The sequence below is a fragment of the Hipposideros armiger genome, unplaced genomic scaffold (genome assembly GCF_001890085.2).
Source record: "Hipposideros armiger isolate ML-2016 unplaced genomic scaffold, ASM189008v1 scaffold_900, whole genome shotgun sequence".
Classification (NCBI taxonomy): domain Eukaryota; kingdom Metazoa; phylum Chordata; class Mammalia; order Chiroptera; family Hipposideridae; genus Hipposideros; species Hipposideros armiger.
This window is the reverse complement of record NW_017732250.1, coordinates 79,695-96,692: the sequence shown is the minus strand read 5'-3', so window position 1 is coordinate 96,692 and position 16,998 is coordinate 79,695. Positions and strand designations below refer to the sequence as shown.

General features: G+C 35.7%; 1 protein-coding gene across 1 annotated transcript in view; it reads right to left on the bottom strand.

The window, feature by feature from the left end:
• ARFGEF1 (ARF guanine nucleotide exchange factor 1) overlaps nucleotides 1-16,998 on the bottom strand; it is a 111,625-nt gene that overhangs the window by 45,805 nt on the left and 48,822 nt on the right. Inside the window, exons 8-15 of the mRNA XM_019630307.1 lie at nucleotides 14,026-14,201; nucleotides 12,989-13,122; nucleotides 9,413-9,647; nucleotides 6,220-6,319; nucleotides 5,976-6,115; nucleotides 5,762-5,870; nucleotides 4,937-5,138; nucleotides 223-334 (exon numbers count right to left, since the gene is read on the bottom strand). Of these exons, the coding sequence (XP_019485852.1) occupies nucleotides 223-334; nucleotides 4,937-5,138; nucleotides 5,762-5,870; nucleotides 5,976-6,115; nucleotides 6,220-6,319; nucleotides 9,413-9,647; nucleotides 12,989-13,122; nucleotides 14,026-14,201 (1,208 nt within the window). The remainder of the gene's footprint in view (nucleotides 1-222; nucleotides 335-4,936; nucleotides 5,139-5,761; nucleotides 5,871-5,975; nucleotides 6,116-6,219; nucleotides 6,320-9,412; nucleotides 9,648-12,988; nucleotides 13,123-14,025; nucleotides 14,202-16,998) is intronic.

Below are 16,998 nucleotides of genomic sequence, written 5' to 3'. Positions count from 1 at the left end.
ACTCATCTGCCTCACCCGGGAAGAGTGCAATGATGGTGCCAACTTGGGCCAGTGAAGCAATGTCCTCCACAACTAGACTGAAGAACAAAATGACAGCAATTTGTCTGTTTCCCTTCCCTCAATTCCCCAGCACTGTTCCCATCCCCCCAATTCCCCAATAAAAATCTTAAAAAAAAAAGAATTGCATAGAAAGGTTAGAATGAACAAAAATGGCACTCTTACGGAGTCTAATCTTTCCTCCTGATGTAAGAACTGGGCGATATCTTCAGGTGTAGTGCCAAGCATCCCTTGTTCTTGGAGGTACTGTATTCCTCTCTTTGGTTTCTTATTAAATCTATATAGTGTTAAAGTTAATAGGAAGATTAGAAACAGAAAAGCGCTAGAAAAAGACCTTAAACTGCAATAAATTAATTTTCTAATAGCACTTAGAAAATAGAAACTTATTTAATATAACAATGCATGAAAGACCAAAACACATTACATTATGCAAAATGTATTTTTTTTTCTCTTTAGAAAAGAGTCTCAAATGGAAGGGCATCTTTATCATTGATATGGATCATTTCACAGACTATATGAGATAATGCTGTGTAGTAGATGAACTTTGAGTAAGGATACGAATACTTTAAATATCTCATACTTTTAATATACACATTCTTCTCACTGCTTAAGTTATCTTGGCTTATTATAATACACCCACTTAGTTGCCTGCTTTTAAAGTACAGAACTTGAATTCCAGTGACTTTTAGCCACAAGCTGACAGCCATATATATATACTCATATATACATATATACTAATATATATATATATGTATGTATATATGTATGTATATATATGAATCTCTCCATAAAGTTTTCAAAATAAAGTCCAAACTGATCAGACTTATATGCAAAACCTTTCTCAGTGTGGCTCCAGTTTCTCATCCCCTCTCTCTCATCTACTCCCACATATCCAAACTCATTCGCTAAACAGAATGAATACATTTGCAGTCCATTTCCTCTGCATGCCCTTTACCTGCTCCACACTGGGGAACTCTCCTTCAGGCTTAAAGATCCAATTTAAATGTCACCTCTGTTTCCAAATCATTTACTTCCTAGTTTTATTGCACCAATACTTTGGTACCTCATCACCTGTCACGTGGGTATAGCAAGACCATTCTTTTTTATTATTAGTAGTAGTTTCAGGTGTACAGAACAATGCAATAGTTATCCTTTTCACCCCTCATACAGAAACAACCCCCTTTTCCAATCTACTGCCCTCCCACACCCGATATCATACTTATCTATTACAATTCCATTGACTCCATTCCCACACTCTAATCCACCTCCCATGACTATATGTATATATAATTGTAGTTGACATACAATATTATTCAACATCAGCTTCAGATATACAGTGCGGTGGTCAGGCCCCTACACCATCTATGCAGTGATGCAAGACCATTCTTAAATGGTCTCTTGTTTTGCTCACATTCTAATCCATCCTTCAGGCTGCTTGGCAGTCATCATCCTGAAACAGAAATCTGCTGCTGCCGCTCCTCTGCTTAAAACCCCTCAACAGTATGCCAATGCCAAGAGGAACCAGACAAACCTCCTCTAAGTGGAGAATAAGGCCTTCTGTAATCTGGAGCCAGCTCAGTGCTTTCATCTCACCTCCTGAGAGGACCCCCACTGCCCCTGCTATGATTAACAATAGCCCTCAAATGTCTCCCTTTCCTCTGTGCTGCTGCATGTGCCATTCTCTGCCTGAAAGGCCCTTCCCTGTTCTGTCCTCCTAATGAGTCCCTTCAAGTCCTAAGTCAACCATCCCCATAAACACAAATTAAAATCAAACATTTTTCACTGAGATCAGCACAAACCCTGCTCTCCAGAAGCTCTCACTCTAAAATATGATTTTTAAAAATTATAATAGTAAAAAATGCAACAAATAATGTATTCCCAAAGTAAAAAGATAACACAGAAGAAGAAATGACTCATTTATAGAGATGGTCATGATATGTTTCCTGAGGAAGGTGGCTAGAACTGAGCTTTGAAAAATGATTACATCTTTTATAAACATTAAGAAAAAACACCTCAGAGAAGAAAAGGTCATACTAATACACAAAAACATAAAACATCATGATGTAATAAACAGCTCTGCATTGTTGGAACAATGAGGTGAGATAAAGAAGTGGCTGGTGATGAAGCTTAGAGGCCAGTAGATCCAAAACATGAAGGGGATTATATGCTATTACAAAAAGTTGTGGCTTTATTTTCTAAAAGCAAGAGACGGGAGAAGTAGAAGCAAGTCTTGCATTCAAGAAAGAGTACTCCCGGACCGGTTGAGTGGCGCGATGGTTAAGAAAGAGTATTCCTGGGCCGGCGGAGTGGCTCAGTTGGTTAAGAGTGTGAGCTCTGAGCAACAGGGTCACTGGTTCGATTCCCACATGGGCCAGTGAGCTGTGCCCAAGCTGAGCTGCCGCTGAGCTGCCAACAGGTGACAGGATGGCTCAGCTGGTGAGAGCATGTGCTCCTCACAACAAGGTTGCTGGTTTGCTTCTTGCACGAGATGGTGGGCTATGCCCACTGCAGCTAAGATTGAACATGGCACCTTGAGCTGAGCGGCCGACAGGCGGCTGGATGGTGACTGTACTTGGAGCTGAGCTAGCTGTGCCCTCTGCAATTAAGACTAAAGAACAACAACTTGTCTGTTCTCCTTCCCCAATTCCCCAGCACTGTTCCCCTTCCTCAATTCCCCAATAAAATCTTTAAAAAAGAAAAAAAAAAGGGCCGGCTGAGTGGCTCAGTTGGTTAAGAGCTCGCTCAAGAGTTTGAGCTCTGAGCAACAGCGGTTCGAGTCAGCCCGAGCTGAGCAGCCGTGAGCTGCCAACAGGTGGCGGGATGGCTCAGCTAAAAAAAAAAAAAAAAACGAAAAAGAAAAAGGAAGAGTACTCCTAGCTAAGGGTGAGAATAGACTATAGAATAAATAAGACCAAACAAAGGTAAGCCAATTAAAATTATACTAGTCAAGGCAAGAAATGGTGGTTTGCCTTGAGAGAATGACTGTGGGAGATGGAGAGATGAGAACAAATTGCAGACATATTTAGGAAACAGAATCAATAGGGTTTAGTGACAGATTAGATGAAAAGGGAAAATCTAAGGTAACTCCCAGGATTCTAGCTTATAAATTTAGTAACATGCTGGGGTGGCTAGTCTAAAGAAATACAGACACAACAGGGTTTTCTGTTTGTCTTTTGTTTTGGTAGGAGTACTGGCGAGTTGATTATGGAGAAAATGGAGACTGATAAATTTGGCTATAGACATGCTGAGTGTAAGAAGCTATGCAATATCCAGTGGAGATGCCCAACAGGCAATTACAGATGTGAGTCTGGACTTCAGTAGAGGTATTTATGTTAAAATAACACTTGGGAGTTGTGAGATGTTCGTACACAGATAGTATCTGTGAAGTCATGGATAAGAACATGATCATCTAGGAGAAGTTACAAAGTAAGAAAGGAAAGGAGCTGAGGGACAGAACCCTGGAAATGCTAAGGTGTATGCAGGAGAGAAACAGCCCATACCAAGACTGAGACTGGGGGAGGGGCAGGACAGAGCGGTATCATGAAAGGAACACTTGTGGAAGAGTACACTGGGAGCGTGGCAACACAAAAGCATTCCCATGAAAGTACAAAGCAGAAACCAAGGAAGACTGGAGCTTGAGAGACCTCCACTTTGAGGCCCTGTGATGATTCCCTCTTACCCTGAAGTATTTCAAATAGTTATCATACCTCAGCAGAAATTTGCAGAGTTCTCCATTACGGACATTACACTGTACCGTTACAAAAGTGTTTTGCCCAGATTTAGACTGTAATCTTAAATATTGTACAAGGCCCAGTGTCTTCATGGTGCTTACTGAGCACACACTCCCAGGCTCCAAAGAAGTGTTTGCTGAGTGCGCAGAAGAATTTCAATACGAATATGTTTACACATACTAGGCCCTGAGCCCCGCACAAGCAACGGCTGTTTCATTCATCGAGTTTTCCCAGGACCTGGCATAATGTCTGGAACACAGGACACTTTGTAAATATTGACTAAAAATTTAGAATGAAGTATTAATGGCGACTTTAGGTAATTTTGTGAGACCTTATAACTTTATGACAAAGAATATGTGTACATTTTGTCAAGTTTTAAAAATATATATTAACATTAGAAAAAGGCATGCATCAAAAAGCGCTGCTTAAGATTCAGGGAGAAACGCTTTACAGCAGAAGTAGCTAAACACACGAGGGAATTTTTAACAGTTTACAGTAGCTGGATTCATGGAGAAAGGCCAGCGAGTTCGTTTCTCCTTACAGCATCTCTTTGAAGGAAGAGGTAGGTGGGTAATAAGCAGGAGGAAAGCAGCATGGTGATATTTAGACAGGAAATAGCCAGAAGCAGGCGGAGACACAGCTTAATGCACAGACCGAGTGCACACACTCGGGGTCTGGTAGAGGAGCCAGGCTGGAAAGGGATGTTATCACCTTATCAACATATACAAATAAAATCAACAACATGGATCAATCACAGGAGTAGCACATTTGTAATGGAGAACATATAAAACCTATGAAGGAACAACGCTAAGAGTTGTTACCTGCTTAGGAAATATAATGGGGGATTTTATGACTGAACTAAACAGTGCACAGCTGCACAACTGCACAAAACAGCATATAAAATGTGGAGCAAAATTCATGTATTGTGTATTGCAAGGGTGTGTTTGGGCTAGACTGCAATGACCAAGGGGGTCTGGAAAAGGAGCCACAAGAAGTCTCAGAACAAGAGAACCATACACAGTTTTACTTATTGAAAGGTGGTAATAAGAAGGGACTAGAAACAATCCGAGGGTGTGGAGAAGCCCCGGGCATGGTGGCCCAGGCAGAGGGACAGTCAATAACATTTCTTCTTAAAATCAGACACTCACAAATCTATTCCTTGCTCTATTATTTCTTTTTGCTGCTTTAGGACTTCAAACTGTTCTGGGTTATCAGTGCCAGACATCTGGGTACTGTAGCTGCCTATTCCTGATGATGATGTTGATTCCAGAGAATTTAAACTTCCGTATCTGTTTATTGTCTCAGGGTGTTTGATTTCACTCGTCTCTTGTTCTGAGGGCTTTTCCTGACCTGTAAGTAGAAAAACCAATACAGTATTCTGTCAAAGAAAAATATATGTGAAAGGTAAAAAAAAAAAAATCTCAAATAAGGTATTTCAATGTTGCTTAGATATTTGTTTAATAGAAATATCAGGTGCCACTAGTACATGTACAATTTGCACCATTAAAAGGAGTTCCTTTTGCAGTCGCAGTGCTGAGGCCTGCAGATTTCTGCCCTCAGCTCATGCCTCAAAAGGGACTTAGTTCCTTCAAGGACTAAGATAACACTAGGCGGCCCTGCAGTTGGGCGTTTGTCCTGAGGAAGGGTAAATGTCAAACAACCATAAACAATCTTCTTAAAACATCCTGGCTTTTACATGTTTCTTCTATACCTTAACAAAGTTGCATAAATGTGCTTCACTTTAATATGATATTCAAAATATTTCTAGGAAGATTTAGAAAGAAAAAAGTTTAGATAACTATGTTGGAAAATTTGTAATTTTAAAGCTCATTATTTAACTTATAGACAATGCTTCTTCATCAGCTAAATGAATAAAGAATGACATCATAAAACTGGCTTAATGGCATCTGCAATTATCCTCAAAAGTATCATTTACCTTTTCTGACAAATTATAACTCAAAATGTCACCTTACCAAGAGTTGTCTGAGAGTTGGGGTTCACATACTGATCCTTACTCCATTCAACCATACACTTCAAAATCGACACTAAGCATTCTAAGCCTTTTTTCCTCAGGCTCAATTCCTACAAAATAATTCATAAGGAGAATCAAATAGGAGATATTTTAAGGCAAACACATAGCACTTCCTCAGCAAAGTTTAAATTTGAAAATGATTTTAAAGTTCTTACCTGAACATTACTCATACCGAGTTCTTGACTGCCCCGACCTTGAGCAATTTTTGATAGATCGTTTACTAGTCTTTCAAATATATTTGCTGCATTTAAGTCACAGTCATAGTTTACATAAATATCCACTACACTTTGAGCATCTGTAACAACACAGTATATTAACAAAAGGAATTTACTATATGAGTATATTTAACTTTTAAATATCTCATAATAAAACAGAGATAATGAGGATAATTTCAAATACCTGCACAAATCCTTGTCAATGTCTGAATAACCATCCATTTGTGGTCAAAGGAGCTGGTAGAAGTTTCCAAAATGTATAGGAAAATTTCTTTAAAGAACACCTGTGAGTAGGGGAAGACGTCTGTTTAACATATTGTCCATAATTCATATGTGTGATCACTTTTTAGTTCCCCCAAAGCTTAGGATCCAGGCTCCTCTGGAGTGCAGCGCCTCCTGAGTCCACCTCTGCAACGTCAGGACTAAAACAACCGGGCGGTGACTTACACCAGCCCGTGCAGGAGGAGTGCTGTGCCTCTCACATTGCTTTGTCTACTGTCACAGCCACCACAAAGTACAATCTACAAAGAGCTGGAGATCCTCGGGGTGGTAATTTCTTGAACATATTTATAAAAATAACATAATTCATAATTATTTTTTAATGTCCCAAAGAGCATAAACTATATTCTGGTCATCAGTTATATTTTTTCAGACATTATAGTACTGGGCAAGCCTAACTGTTCCTAGATTGAAAAGGAACTGATGTTGTTACCCACACAATAAAAAGGATCTAATTCTCAGACTGCTGTATTTTTATGTTTACTCACACAGTGGAAATCTCTATTGTCTGAAAACTACAAACTTATTTCTCACTCTTCTTTACACCAAATAATGTAAAGCACAAAGCAGTTAATCAACGTAATTAAATAAATTTCAATTTAAGAGCTAAGAATTTTCAGATTTAAATTTATTTTGGAAAAGCAACTGTGACTTAAGAGGGAATGACAGACAAAGAAAACCAAAAACAACATACTGTATTAACATTTATAGAGCATATGTATTATGAATCTAGAAATTCATATTTATAATATAAGATGACTAATGACTTCTTCCTCCAAACTGGATGAGGTTTCTTTGTAATGTGCTTTTCTTTTGCAAAATTCAACACATATCTCTTACTTGCTTAATGTCAGACTTTTCTGTAAGGCTGTAAGCGCTAAAGGGGCCATGACTTTCTTGCTGTGCATTGTGTCCACACTGCATGGCACACAGCAGGCATTCAATAAATATGTATGGCCACCGTGCCCAAACACGGCACCAAGGTGCCCAGAACGCTACAGCACACTCACAGGAGGAATCCCTGAGATATCCCTCTGGGTAAAATTCAGAGACAAATACATTCAGTGTCCACATGAGCTCAGTTAGATCACACTCCCCACCTTTCAATAACATCATTCTTTTTATAAAACTGTGTTTTGGTGTGGCAGCTATGATAAAAAGCAGGTACTGCATGAAAAAAAATCAATGAAGAATAGGAAATCTAATTTGTTTCCAAGGTCTGAAAAGTTGTACAGTATCCAATAGTCATATACATTCCAATCGTCAGTACCTGTCATCACTATTTAAAACTATTTTCAGAGATAGACAGAAATTAATACCCATGGAAAAATAACATTACACAAACTCTGAAGTGACTATTCTCATAAAATGAATCTTCAATTAACAACAATCTCTACTTTGTTTTACAAATTTAGGTTTTCATATGTTGGGTTTTCTCCAGTTGCAATACAGCTCATCTTGCATTTGACTATGTTTAGTATTTTCAAAAGCATATCTACACTTATCTTGTTTTATCCTCATAATCTCCCCATAATGGACAATGGTGAAATAAACCTAATCTTTTTTTTAAAAAAATTTGTAATAAGAATCTACCATCTATGAGCAGACAGGAAATTTCAGAAGTATTTCCTTTTAATTTCATGCTAATAAAAATTATATATATCAAACTTACTCTACAAAAGTAATAATCCCAACTTAAATCATTTTTGTGATATCTGATTTCGTAAGAATTTATATTTCACACAATCTACTAAATAGTACTTAATGAAGTAGACTCTCAGTGTCTAAAAATCTGTAAGATGCACGAAGGCATTTAAAATTCTCTAATGGCAATTTATAATAAATGCCTCATCAACAAATGAAAGACTTTTAGCTGGTCACAGAAGCAGAAGTTTGAAAAGCCTTTTTTAAAGTTTTTTTTATCTGTAGTTCTTCAAGATAATGGGGAAAAAAAACACGTGATAACTGCAACTGTTGTTAGTTAAACGTCCTGCATTACTTTGACATATGGCAAACTTGTAAAATTTGACAACACGTATGCGCCAGAAATTGTTTCCTGTCCAAAAATATGGTCCAAATTGAAAAACTTTTCATTTAAAATACCAAGGCCTTATTCTGTCTCAATTCCATAATAATGTTCTACATGAATTTAAATAGATTATAGAAAATTAATAATAAAAGATAATATGATTATCTTAACCATCTCAAAACTCTGGGAAAATTTAGCTTTTCTATGAGTTAATGAGTTATTAATTACCTTGAGTTAGGAATAAAAAATTAAAATTAAAATGTAACCTGCATATTATATCAAACATAATATGGAAGTGAAAGTTGACCAGCATAAAAGTGAGTATTTCCAAAATATACAATGTCCCAACCAAAACTAGTTCAACAAATGACAATTTGGAAAAAGCATCCATTAAGTCAGTAAAACAAAGCACTACATTTTCAAATGCTGATTTATTTGAAGGTGAAAACAAAAGATCGGGCATTGCTTATACCTGCACGATACATGCAGACATGTTTGGAAGATCCCCTAATTTAGTTTTTCTAAGTCTCTGGCAGTATTTTAGAACCCCATGACTGTTCTTCTATTTGCAAAGATCTTGGGAGAAAATTTTAGGAGTATAATATATACATTACAAAAAATGCAAAGCAAAAATTAAATTTTCAAATGTCCTAAAATATGAGCCAAACAATATAATCCTTCTTGATCACATCTTTAAAGTGCCAAAAATAACTTAAAACCATGTATACAAAGCATATATTTAGGGCTTTAAGATAACCAAAACCATTATTACATACCATACATACACTATTACATACTATATAGATAAAATGGTAAAATTATTGTGAGGACTGAGTTAATTCAAGACAACTAGAATCATTCATACAACTAGCATGAATTCCTTGAAGGCTGGGACTGCATCTTAATTTGATTTTGCATTCCTAGTGCTTATCTAGTACTTAGTGCTTCGTAGGCACATGTCAGTTGAACGGGTTAATGAAAAAAGAGTACGTGACAATACACAAATATAATCATCTCATTTAACATGAAACAAATGAAATAGCCAACAATACCTAAATGCAGAACATACCTCAATTTGCATCTTCAGATGCGTCTTGAAGTTTGACAACAAAGTTAGAAATATGGAAAGAGAAAGCTCAAAAACCTCTGGAACAGATGAGACTCCATTTTTTGAGAGTGCAACACACAGATACTGCTTAATAGCATTAATAAACATCTCATTTGTCCTGAAAACGGGTCCTGCATTCTGCAGAATGGATAGAAGTAACTGCAATGAAAGAATCTTGGATCGTAACTCATGAGACCTAAAATGTAAAAAAGAAGGCACAGTATATGGACAAGTTTAGCATTAGGGTCATAATAGGATGTTCCTAAGATATTTCCTGGTACCATATAACTTCACAAACTTTTACATGGAGAGGAATAGAAAATTCTATAACACAAAAAAGGAAGTACAGTATATGAATAAGCTTCGACATTAATTATAGTAGTTCCTCTGATGTACTCTTGCGCCACAAAATTTCACTGACTTTTAAAACAGGAAAACAACCACTCATTTTTAACATTTTTAATATCAACCTACTGTTCCTTTGAACAAAATAATTTCAAGATTTGTTCCTTATTCCTTTCTTTCGCAAGCATATTTCACTTTTTAGAAATCAATGAAATTCTTAGATTAAGTGCCACACTTAATGTAGTATATACTAGGTCCAATGTACTTTGTCCCTAGTTATGCTACTCAAAATCTTAAAAATAAACAAAAAGTTTTGGTTGCATTAACAAGTTATAGCACAACTTCAAGACTACGTTTTCAATAACCATTTAAAGTGTTTTTTTCTTTTTTGAAATACAAAGGGGCTTTTAGAACATTTCTATCACAAGCGCTGATGCATTTATTCTAAAATTATTTATAATGAAAAACACATCAGCTTCAATTTAAAATTTTTTTTCTGATCAATATACTGTGCCATACTTCTGATCACTATCTAGCATTTTAATTATCAGATTTCACAAATAAAATTTTTCAACCATTGAAACAGACTTCTTAAACCCAACTAACCAAGGAGATTGATCCCAGGACAATTTTACAAATGCAGAATACACTTAAATGCTCTAGCAGCTGCTTCTTTCCTTTATTTATTCCAAACTCTATATTCAGTCACATTTATACCATATAGTAAACTTAACTGTTCCTGACTTCTACCTTAAGAAGGCTATGGTTATGAGTGTAAAGTAATTCCCAAACCTATGAAACTCTAAGAAGGAATACTTAATTTCATATAAATGGGAATCACATTCAAATAAAATGGGAACTAATATCATGACTCATTATGAAATAGTCATGGTTCCAAGATGGCTATGCCTCTGAATCTAAGAATATGTCCAGCAAATATAGTATCACACACACAAAAGATGCTTAAATAAGTCAAGTTACAACAGCTAGAGGTAAGACTCTGAATAGCTATAGAAAAATATGGAGTTATCTCCCTTCATGTTGAAGCCTTCCAAGGCTTATACACTATTACTATTTCCTAGTCTAACTTACATTTACCACCTTTTGCTCAATTCCAATAGCAGTTAAAACTTGCAGCTCTAACATGATTTGTTATGAGTGTTTTATCTTTGTATCCTCAACATCTCACAAAATGCCTTGTACACGGTATGCTCAAAATAATTAATGGATTTATTTATGTACTCATCTAAACATTTATTAAGTACCTACTATGTCTAAGGCATTGATTAATTAAGAAATGATCAAATGATTGTCCTATGACACAACAGCATATACTTTTATAGGCAAAAGATCCTGGAAATTTCACAGGTCTATGGTTTTTCATGGCATAGTTTCAAATTATGATTCAACCTTATAGAACACTTCACAGATCATCATCTTAGCAAGGCCACAAAGCACAGAGAGAAGCAAAGACAAAAAAAAAAAGTTATATAGTTAAAAAAGCTCATTTAAAAAAATTATTCAAGATAGAAAACGATACATTCTCTTTTGGAAAAAGAACATTTCTAGACGTGAAAAATCTGATCTCCTTCAGTATTTAATTCCAATGCTTAATGACCCTGATGGCCAAAAAGATTTTATTTAATGTACAAACAAAATTTCCTAATATTTGGCTTAAGTCTAAGTAGAAGGATAATTAATTTACATTATTCCTCATAAGCACACTTTATCATAGTAACCATTGCAGCTCTCCAAAACTAGATTACTCTTTTTTCAGGTCTAAATAGACATTCTCCCCCACACAAGCACTCTTCAAAATTCATATATTTTCTTTTGTGTTATCATTCTTGGCATTTTACTTTTCTGTTTCTAGCATTTTTTTTCAAATCACATTTTTTATATTTGATTTGGGAAAACTAAACATCTGAGGCATTCAAGGTCAATAACATTTTTAAATCGTAGCAAAAATGGCCTTCAGCAACACCACCAAATTCTTAAATTATATCTTCCTTAAAGTAGGTCTTCATCAATTCTGTATGAGGTATCAAAATTGTCAATTTCTGAATAAGTTCTTTTTTTCACCCTCATAATGAGAAGATTTAAAAAAATTTTAAAATATTCTTATAAAATATATACGGTACAATCAGGTTTATGCTGCAGTCTGAACAACCTTAATCCTTTTTTTGTCAGGTTTATATTTTCAAAATACAGAAGAGTCAATAAACATTTCTGACTCTGAAGAGTTGGGCCTAAGAAGATTTTAGAATTTTATGCTTCTGGGCCTAAAAGATGTTTCTCACTAAATCAGTATAATATGACAAAATAAATCTATAGAAAATATGAAAATATAAAGATTTTATCATAATTGTCTCTAGTCTTTCTTCTTGACACTCAGAAACTGAAATGCTCTAGAATTTTTTTAATGAAGTGATATTGCTTACATTTCCCCCTAGTTCAATATCTTTTTCTGAAAGTCACTCAGGGCTTCTCCAAAGTTTCTTTCTCTAGAAAGTTCTCCTAAAATTGTCATGCTATAATAAATCATGCTGAAATATTAGAAAGGCATGCTTCTCTAATAATTTCCAAAATCAATCTCAAGCAGGAATTAGTTACACTTGAATCATATGAAATGAAAGGTATCTGATGATTTATGACTTACAAAAATGGTACTTTCCTACGATTTAAACTATGTGTGATGGGAATCAGACAAGTGACTCCTATCACCAAGTACTTCCTGTTCCCCACAGAGAAAGGTGTTATCTTAGGGCATTTCAAGACCTTAATGAATATGTATTATCTTTCATTATGAATTAAGATATCTTTCTCTTAGGTTTTATTACCTTTCAACTGGTAGCTTTCAGGAGCCTAGCATGAGGCGACATGTAACAGGGCTACACTAGCTTTAAAGTGACTTAAAACTCTGAAATAAGAGTTCATTCAATCATTCAATATTTATTCAGCACCTACTATGTACCAGATACAATTCCATAATTCTGTCAGTATGTTTGAGGAATGGTGTATGGTATCTACTCAAGCAGTTTTGGAACTCATTATTTTTTTAAAATAAAATAACCCTAAAATATATTCTTGAGGATCCTATAGGACACGAAAAAAAAAAATCCAAAGACTGACTATATCTTACAGTAAGTTTCACGCTTCCAAAACTGTCAGGCAGAACAGCTAATGACTTACTTTGGATCTGGCGGTCCATCTGACAGCGGTTTCATTGACAGTTTGCACAATGACCTGAATACTAGAAAGGCATCCTTTTGTAAAATGTGGGAAAACTTAGCACCAGGTGAAGGTCCTGAAGAATTTCCAGATTCCTAAACAAGTTAACAATACCATGTAATTAAGATACTTGCCAGTGTAAAATTTTTTCATATATATATTTTATTCAATTCAGTAATAGGTGGGGTTCTTTCTGGAAGCAAAACCAGATGAGGAATTTGCCACAATATTTTTCTTTAATTTGACATTTGACCCCCACCCCCAACAATACCTTAAAAATGCATTATTTAAATATATTCTCTTTTGCCACCAAATAAACTCTTAAAATTGGCTCAGTTCAGACTACTATTAACAAAAGCCAGCAGTTCATGCCCTGATAAGATCCCTCATCCACAGCCTAAATTATGCTTTCCTCTACCTGTCACTGGCTGTTTCCTGTCTTTGTCCTGTTTTACTTTTTATCCCCTCTGTGCAGGTAGACAGAAAACCATGGAGACTCTCAAGACAATGTTTAAGTGTTAACTGATGAAAGTCAACAAGGCCATGAAAACTTACCCCTACTTATGGGGCAATGAGTTAGGGTACAAATCCCTTCTTTAAAAAGATAAGGATAAAAAGCCACCAAATATAGGACAGGAAAGATGAAGGGGACCCATGCTACCATAGTATGGATTTCACTGTAGCCCTAGATTTCTAAAAGTTCTTTCTCATCCCACGATACTAATTATCCTATGAATGTGAGATAAGAATTTTCTTTTTAAATGTAATTTCAATGGGGAGGATGTAGGGAAGATGTGAATACATAAAAGAAACTGTGGAGTTGGAGATTTAGCTATCAATTTATTAAGGAAGTAAACTGCTTTGATTTATATCAATGAGAAAAAAAAACCCAAGTTTTTTATTTCCTCAAACTGAAATCAGCCAGTATCATCAACCACAAAGTGTTAGTAGCCTAGGACTCCAGAAGATTAACAGGATTTCCCCACCCCCATTTATACCTGAGTATCATTGGAAGAGACAGACAATCTATCATCAGGTAAGGACGGTGTATATGCAACAGAAATTGGTGTTCCTGGAATTCCATTTGCTTGAATATTTTCACTGTCGCTACCATCCTCCATAGTTCCACTGTTGCCATCTGTACTTGCATTTATAGTAGTTCTTTCTCCCATATCTAAAACGGTAATAAAAAACATGCAGATATATCTGACTTAACTGAAGTATATTGAAAAGGCATGGCGTATTTAAAATGAAACAGTGGCAGAAAAGCAATGTGAAATAATATGTATTGGCACCATTTAAAGGTTAGCATACTCACAAGTAAGTAAATATGCATTTGGAATCCATCCAAATATGATCCTTAAGTAGCTCTAGCAATGAAACATTCAGCTGATGAAAGGCTAACCAGGTTGTGCCAAAACAGAAGCTTAATTTTAGTCTGTATTAGCATTTACTAAACTGGGTTCTAATGAATGCTAATGCCTTAAGATGGCAATAGAAATTCCTCGAAAAAATATTCCATTATCAAAGGGGAGGGAAATGCTGGGAAATAGGTTTCTTTATTTGAGCCTTTTATTTGCTATATGCACTGAACTCTCCAAAGGCGATATACAATACGTAGTATTTTCAACCTTATTTTACCGTGAGCTCTCTCCCTTTTTTAGAATACCTATTAGTACCTCTGCACCCCTGAATATTTTTCAGTATGTCACTCTCGGTCATCATACTTGTAAATTAATATTAACTGAAATAAGTAACTTTTGGTGGAACACAGATAATGCAAATACCAAGTTTCAGAGCTACACTAAGGTGTAATCTATGTTACTTTAAAAAAGGAACACATATATGTCTGTGGCCATAACCCAGTAGGTATCCAGCAGGAAACTGCTCCTTTCATCCCACCAATATAAAGAAAACTATAAGCTAGCATGAGGGAAATAAACTGTATTATAAGGAGCACACATTTTGGAATATGAAAGACGTATTTCAATCGTGTCTCCACCATTTATTTAACTGGGTAAGTTATTTCATCTTTCTTTGCCTCAGTTTCTTCATCAGCAACAAAGATAGTGTCTATGAGGAATCACACACACTACACAAAGAACACAATTGGTTCTCAATAAGTGGTAGCTATTATTAATTTTGTTGATAATTGATAACATGTGCCCAATCTGATTATTAAAGTAATGAAAGGTCTGTATCTGGTGTCCCTACTCTGAAACTGTTTTCTGCTCTCCAAATTAGAATACCCTAGACAAATTAAACTGGGTAATTCCAAAGTACATTTTGCAATTAACAAGTGGTACGTGAAAAAGATACTCACTGATAAAATATATGTGGGCAACCCCATATTGCACAATACACTTGCTTCCCCAGTGGACCTTCTGAAGCTTTAATACGTTAACGTTTGACATGCTAAATTTTATATATATATGTATATATCTTACATAAAGAATGACTATACATACAAATAACTCTCTGGAAGAAGTCAGAAAAAATTTAATAATGATTGTTGCAAACTGATAGACATTCCCCAAAAACACTTATTCCAAACCATTTTCTCTGCATCTAATACCTCTCCTCCCACAGTCCCTCCTCCACCTGCCCTGAACAATCAACTGTCCCCTTCTACTTAGCTAAGAGGTAGGTCATTTAACGTAGGCCTCCCCACTCTCCCTTGCCCCACTATAAAGTACCTTGATGTCAACTACTCTTTTTTTCTTCCCTCTCATTTTAGGGAAAAAATATTTCTTTCCTCTCATTTCTTTTTTTTTTTTTTAATGTCAGCTGTAATTGAGAAATTTCAAAAGGGGGAAAAAAAGTTGAAAGGAAATAAGAGGTCCAAATTTCCAGGTATAAAACAAATAAGGCGGGGATGTAATGTACAGCATGAGGAATAGAGTCAATAATATTGTGATAGCGTGGTACAGTGTCAGATGGTTGCTAGACTTATCATGGTGATCACTTCTTTAAGTATATAAATGTTGAATAACCATGGTGTACACCTGAAACTGACCATCCAGTTGGAAGATCCTCCATGTCTCTCCTGCTTCCTGTCTTTTAGACATATATTTCTCATTAACACCTCCAGTGAATGTGAGGAACTTCCCCAGTGGAACCCGCCCCAGAAATGGAGTCAAGTCGCCCAGCCAACAGCAGCAGAGCCTTGCAGCCATTCCTAGCTTCCCTCTCATTTCTAAGTTGAACCATTAATTCGCCCTCAAATCCATTTCTTCTTGCCTTCTGAGTATTTTCATGTAATCTGATATTTTCAATTGCAAACACATATGGCTGGATTTTCTCCATTACTCAACAAACATACTCAAATCTTTTCACGCTTAAAAAAAAAAAATCTTCCTTCAACTCTTGCCATACCTCAGCTACTGTTCATTTTTCTCCCTCTTTTTATCAAATTTCTGAAAGGAAAAATAAATATCTATCGATAATACTTTCCTTCTTCACGTCTTAGTAAATTTCTCAAAGGAAATGGAAACATTCTGATTTTATTTTCAGGCTATGAAGCCAGACGTTCTTGATTTGAAATCCGCATTTTACCTTGTAGAAGATCCTACAAATTAACTTAATTTCTCAGTACCTCAATTTTCTCATTTGTGGAAAAAAAGGAATAGTAACAGTACCTAAACATCCCAGTTATTGGGGAGGGATAAATGCAAGTAATGCACAAAAAATCATTTGGGATACACAGGAAAGTACTTAATAGAGTTCGACATTTTTCTACTCTAATTCTCCCTCTAACTGTCCCCTAAACATAAGTGCAGACTTCTGTTTTCAAGGTGGTGAACAGAGAGCCCACTAATTCACCTTTTTCTTTGACAAATCCCACTGAAATAACTAGGAAAAATATAAACAAGAGACAGAATCTTTAGTAACACTTGAAAACTAAGAAGGATATGATCAATGGACCAAAATCTTGGAGGAATTCCTAGAAACTATGATAGGTTCATAGCATT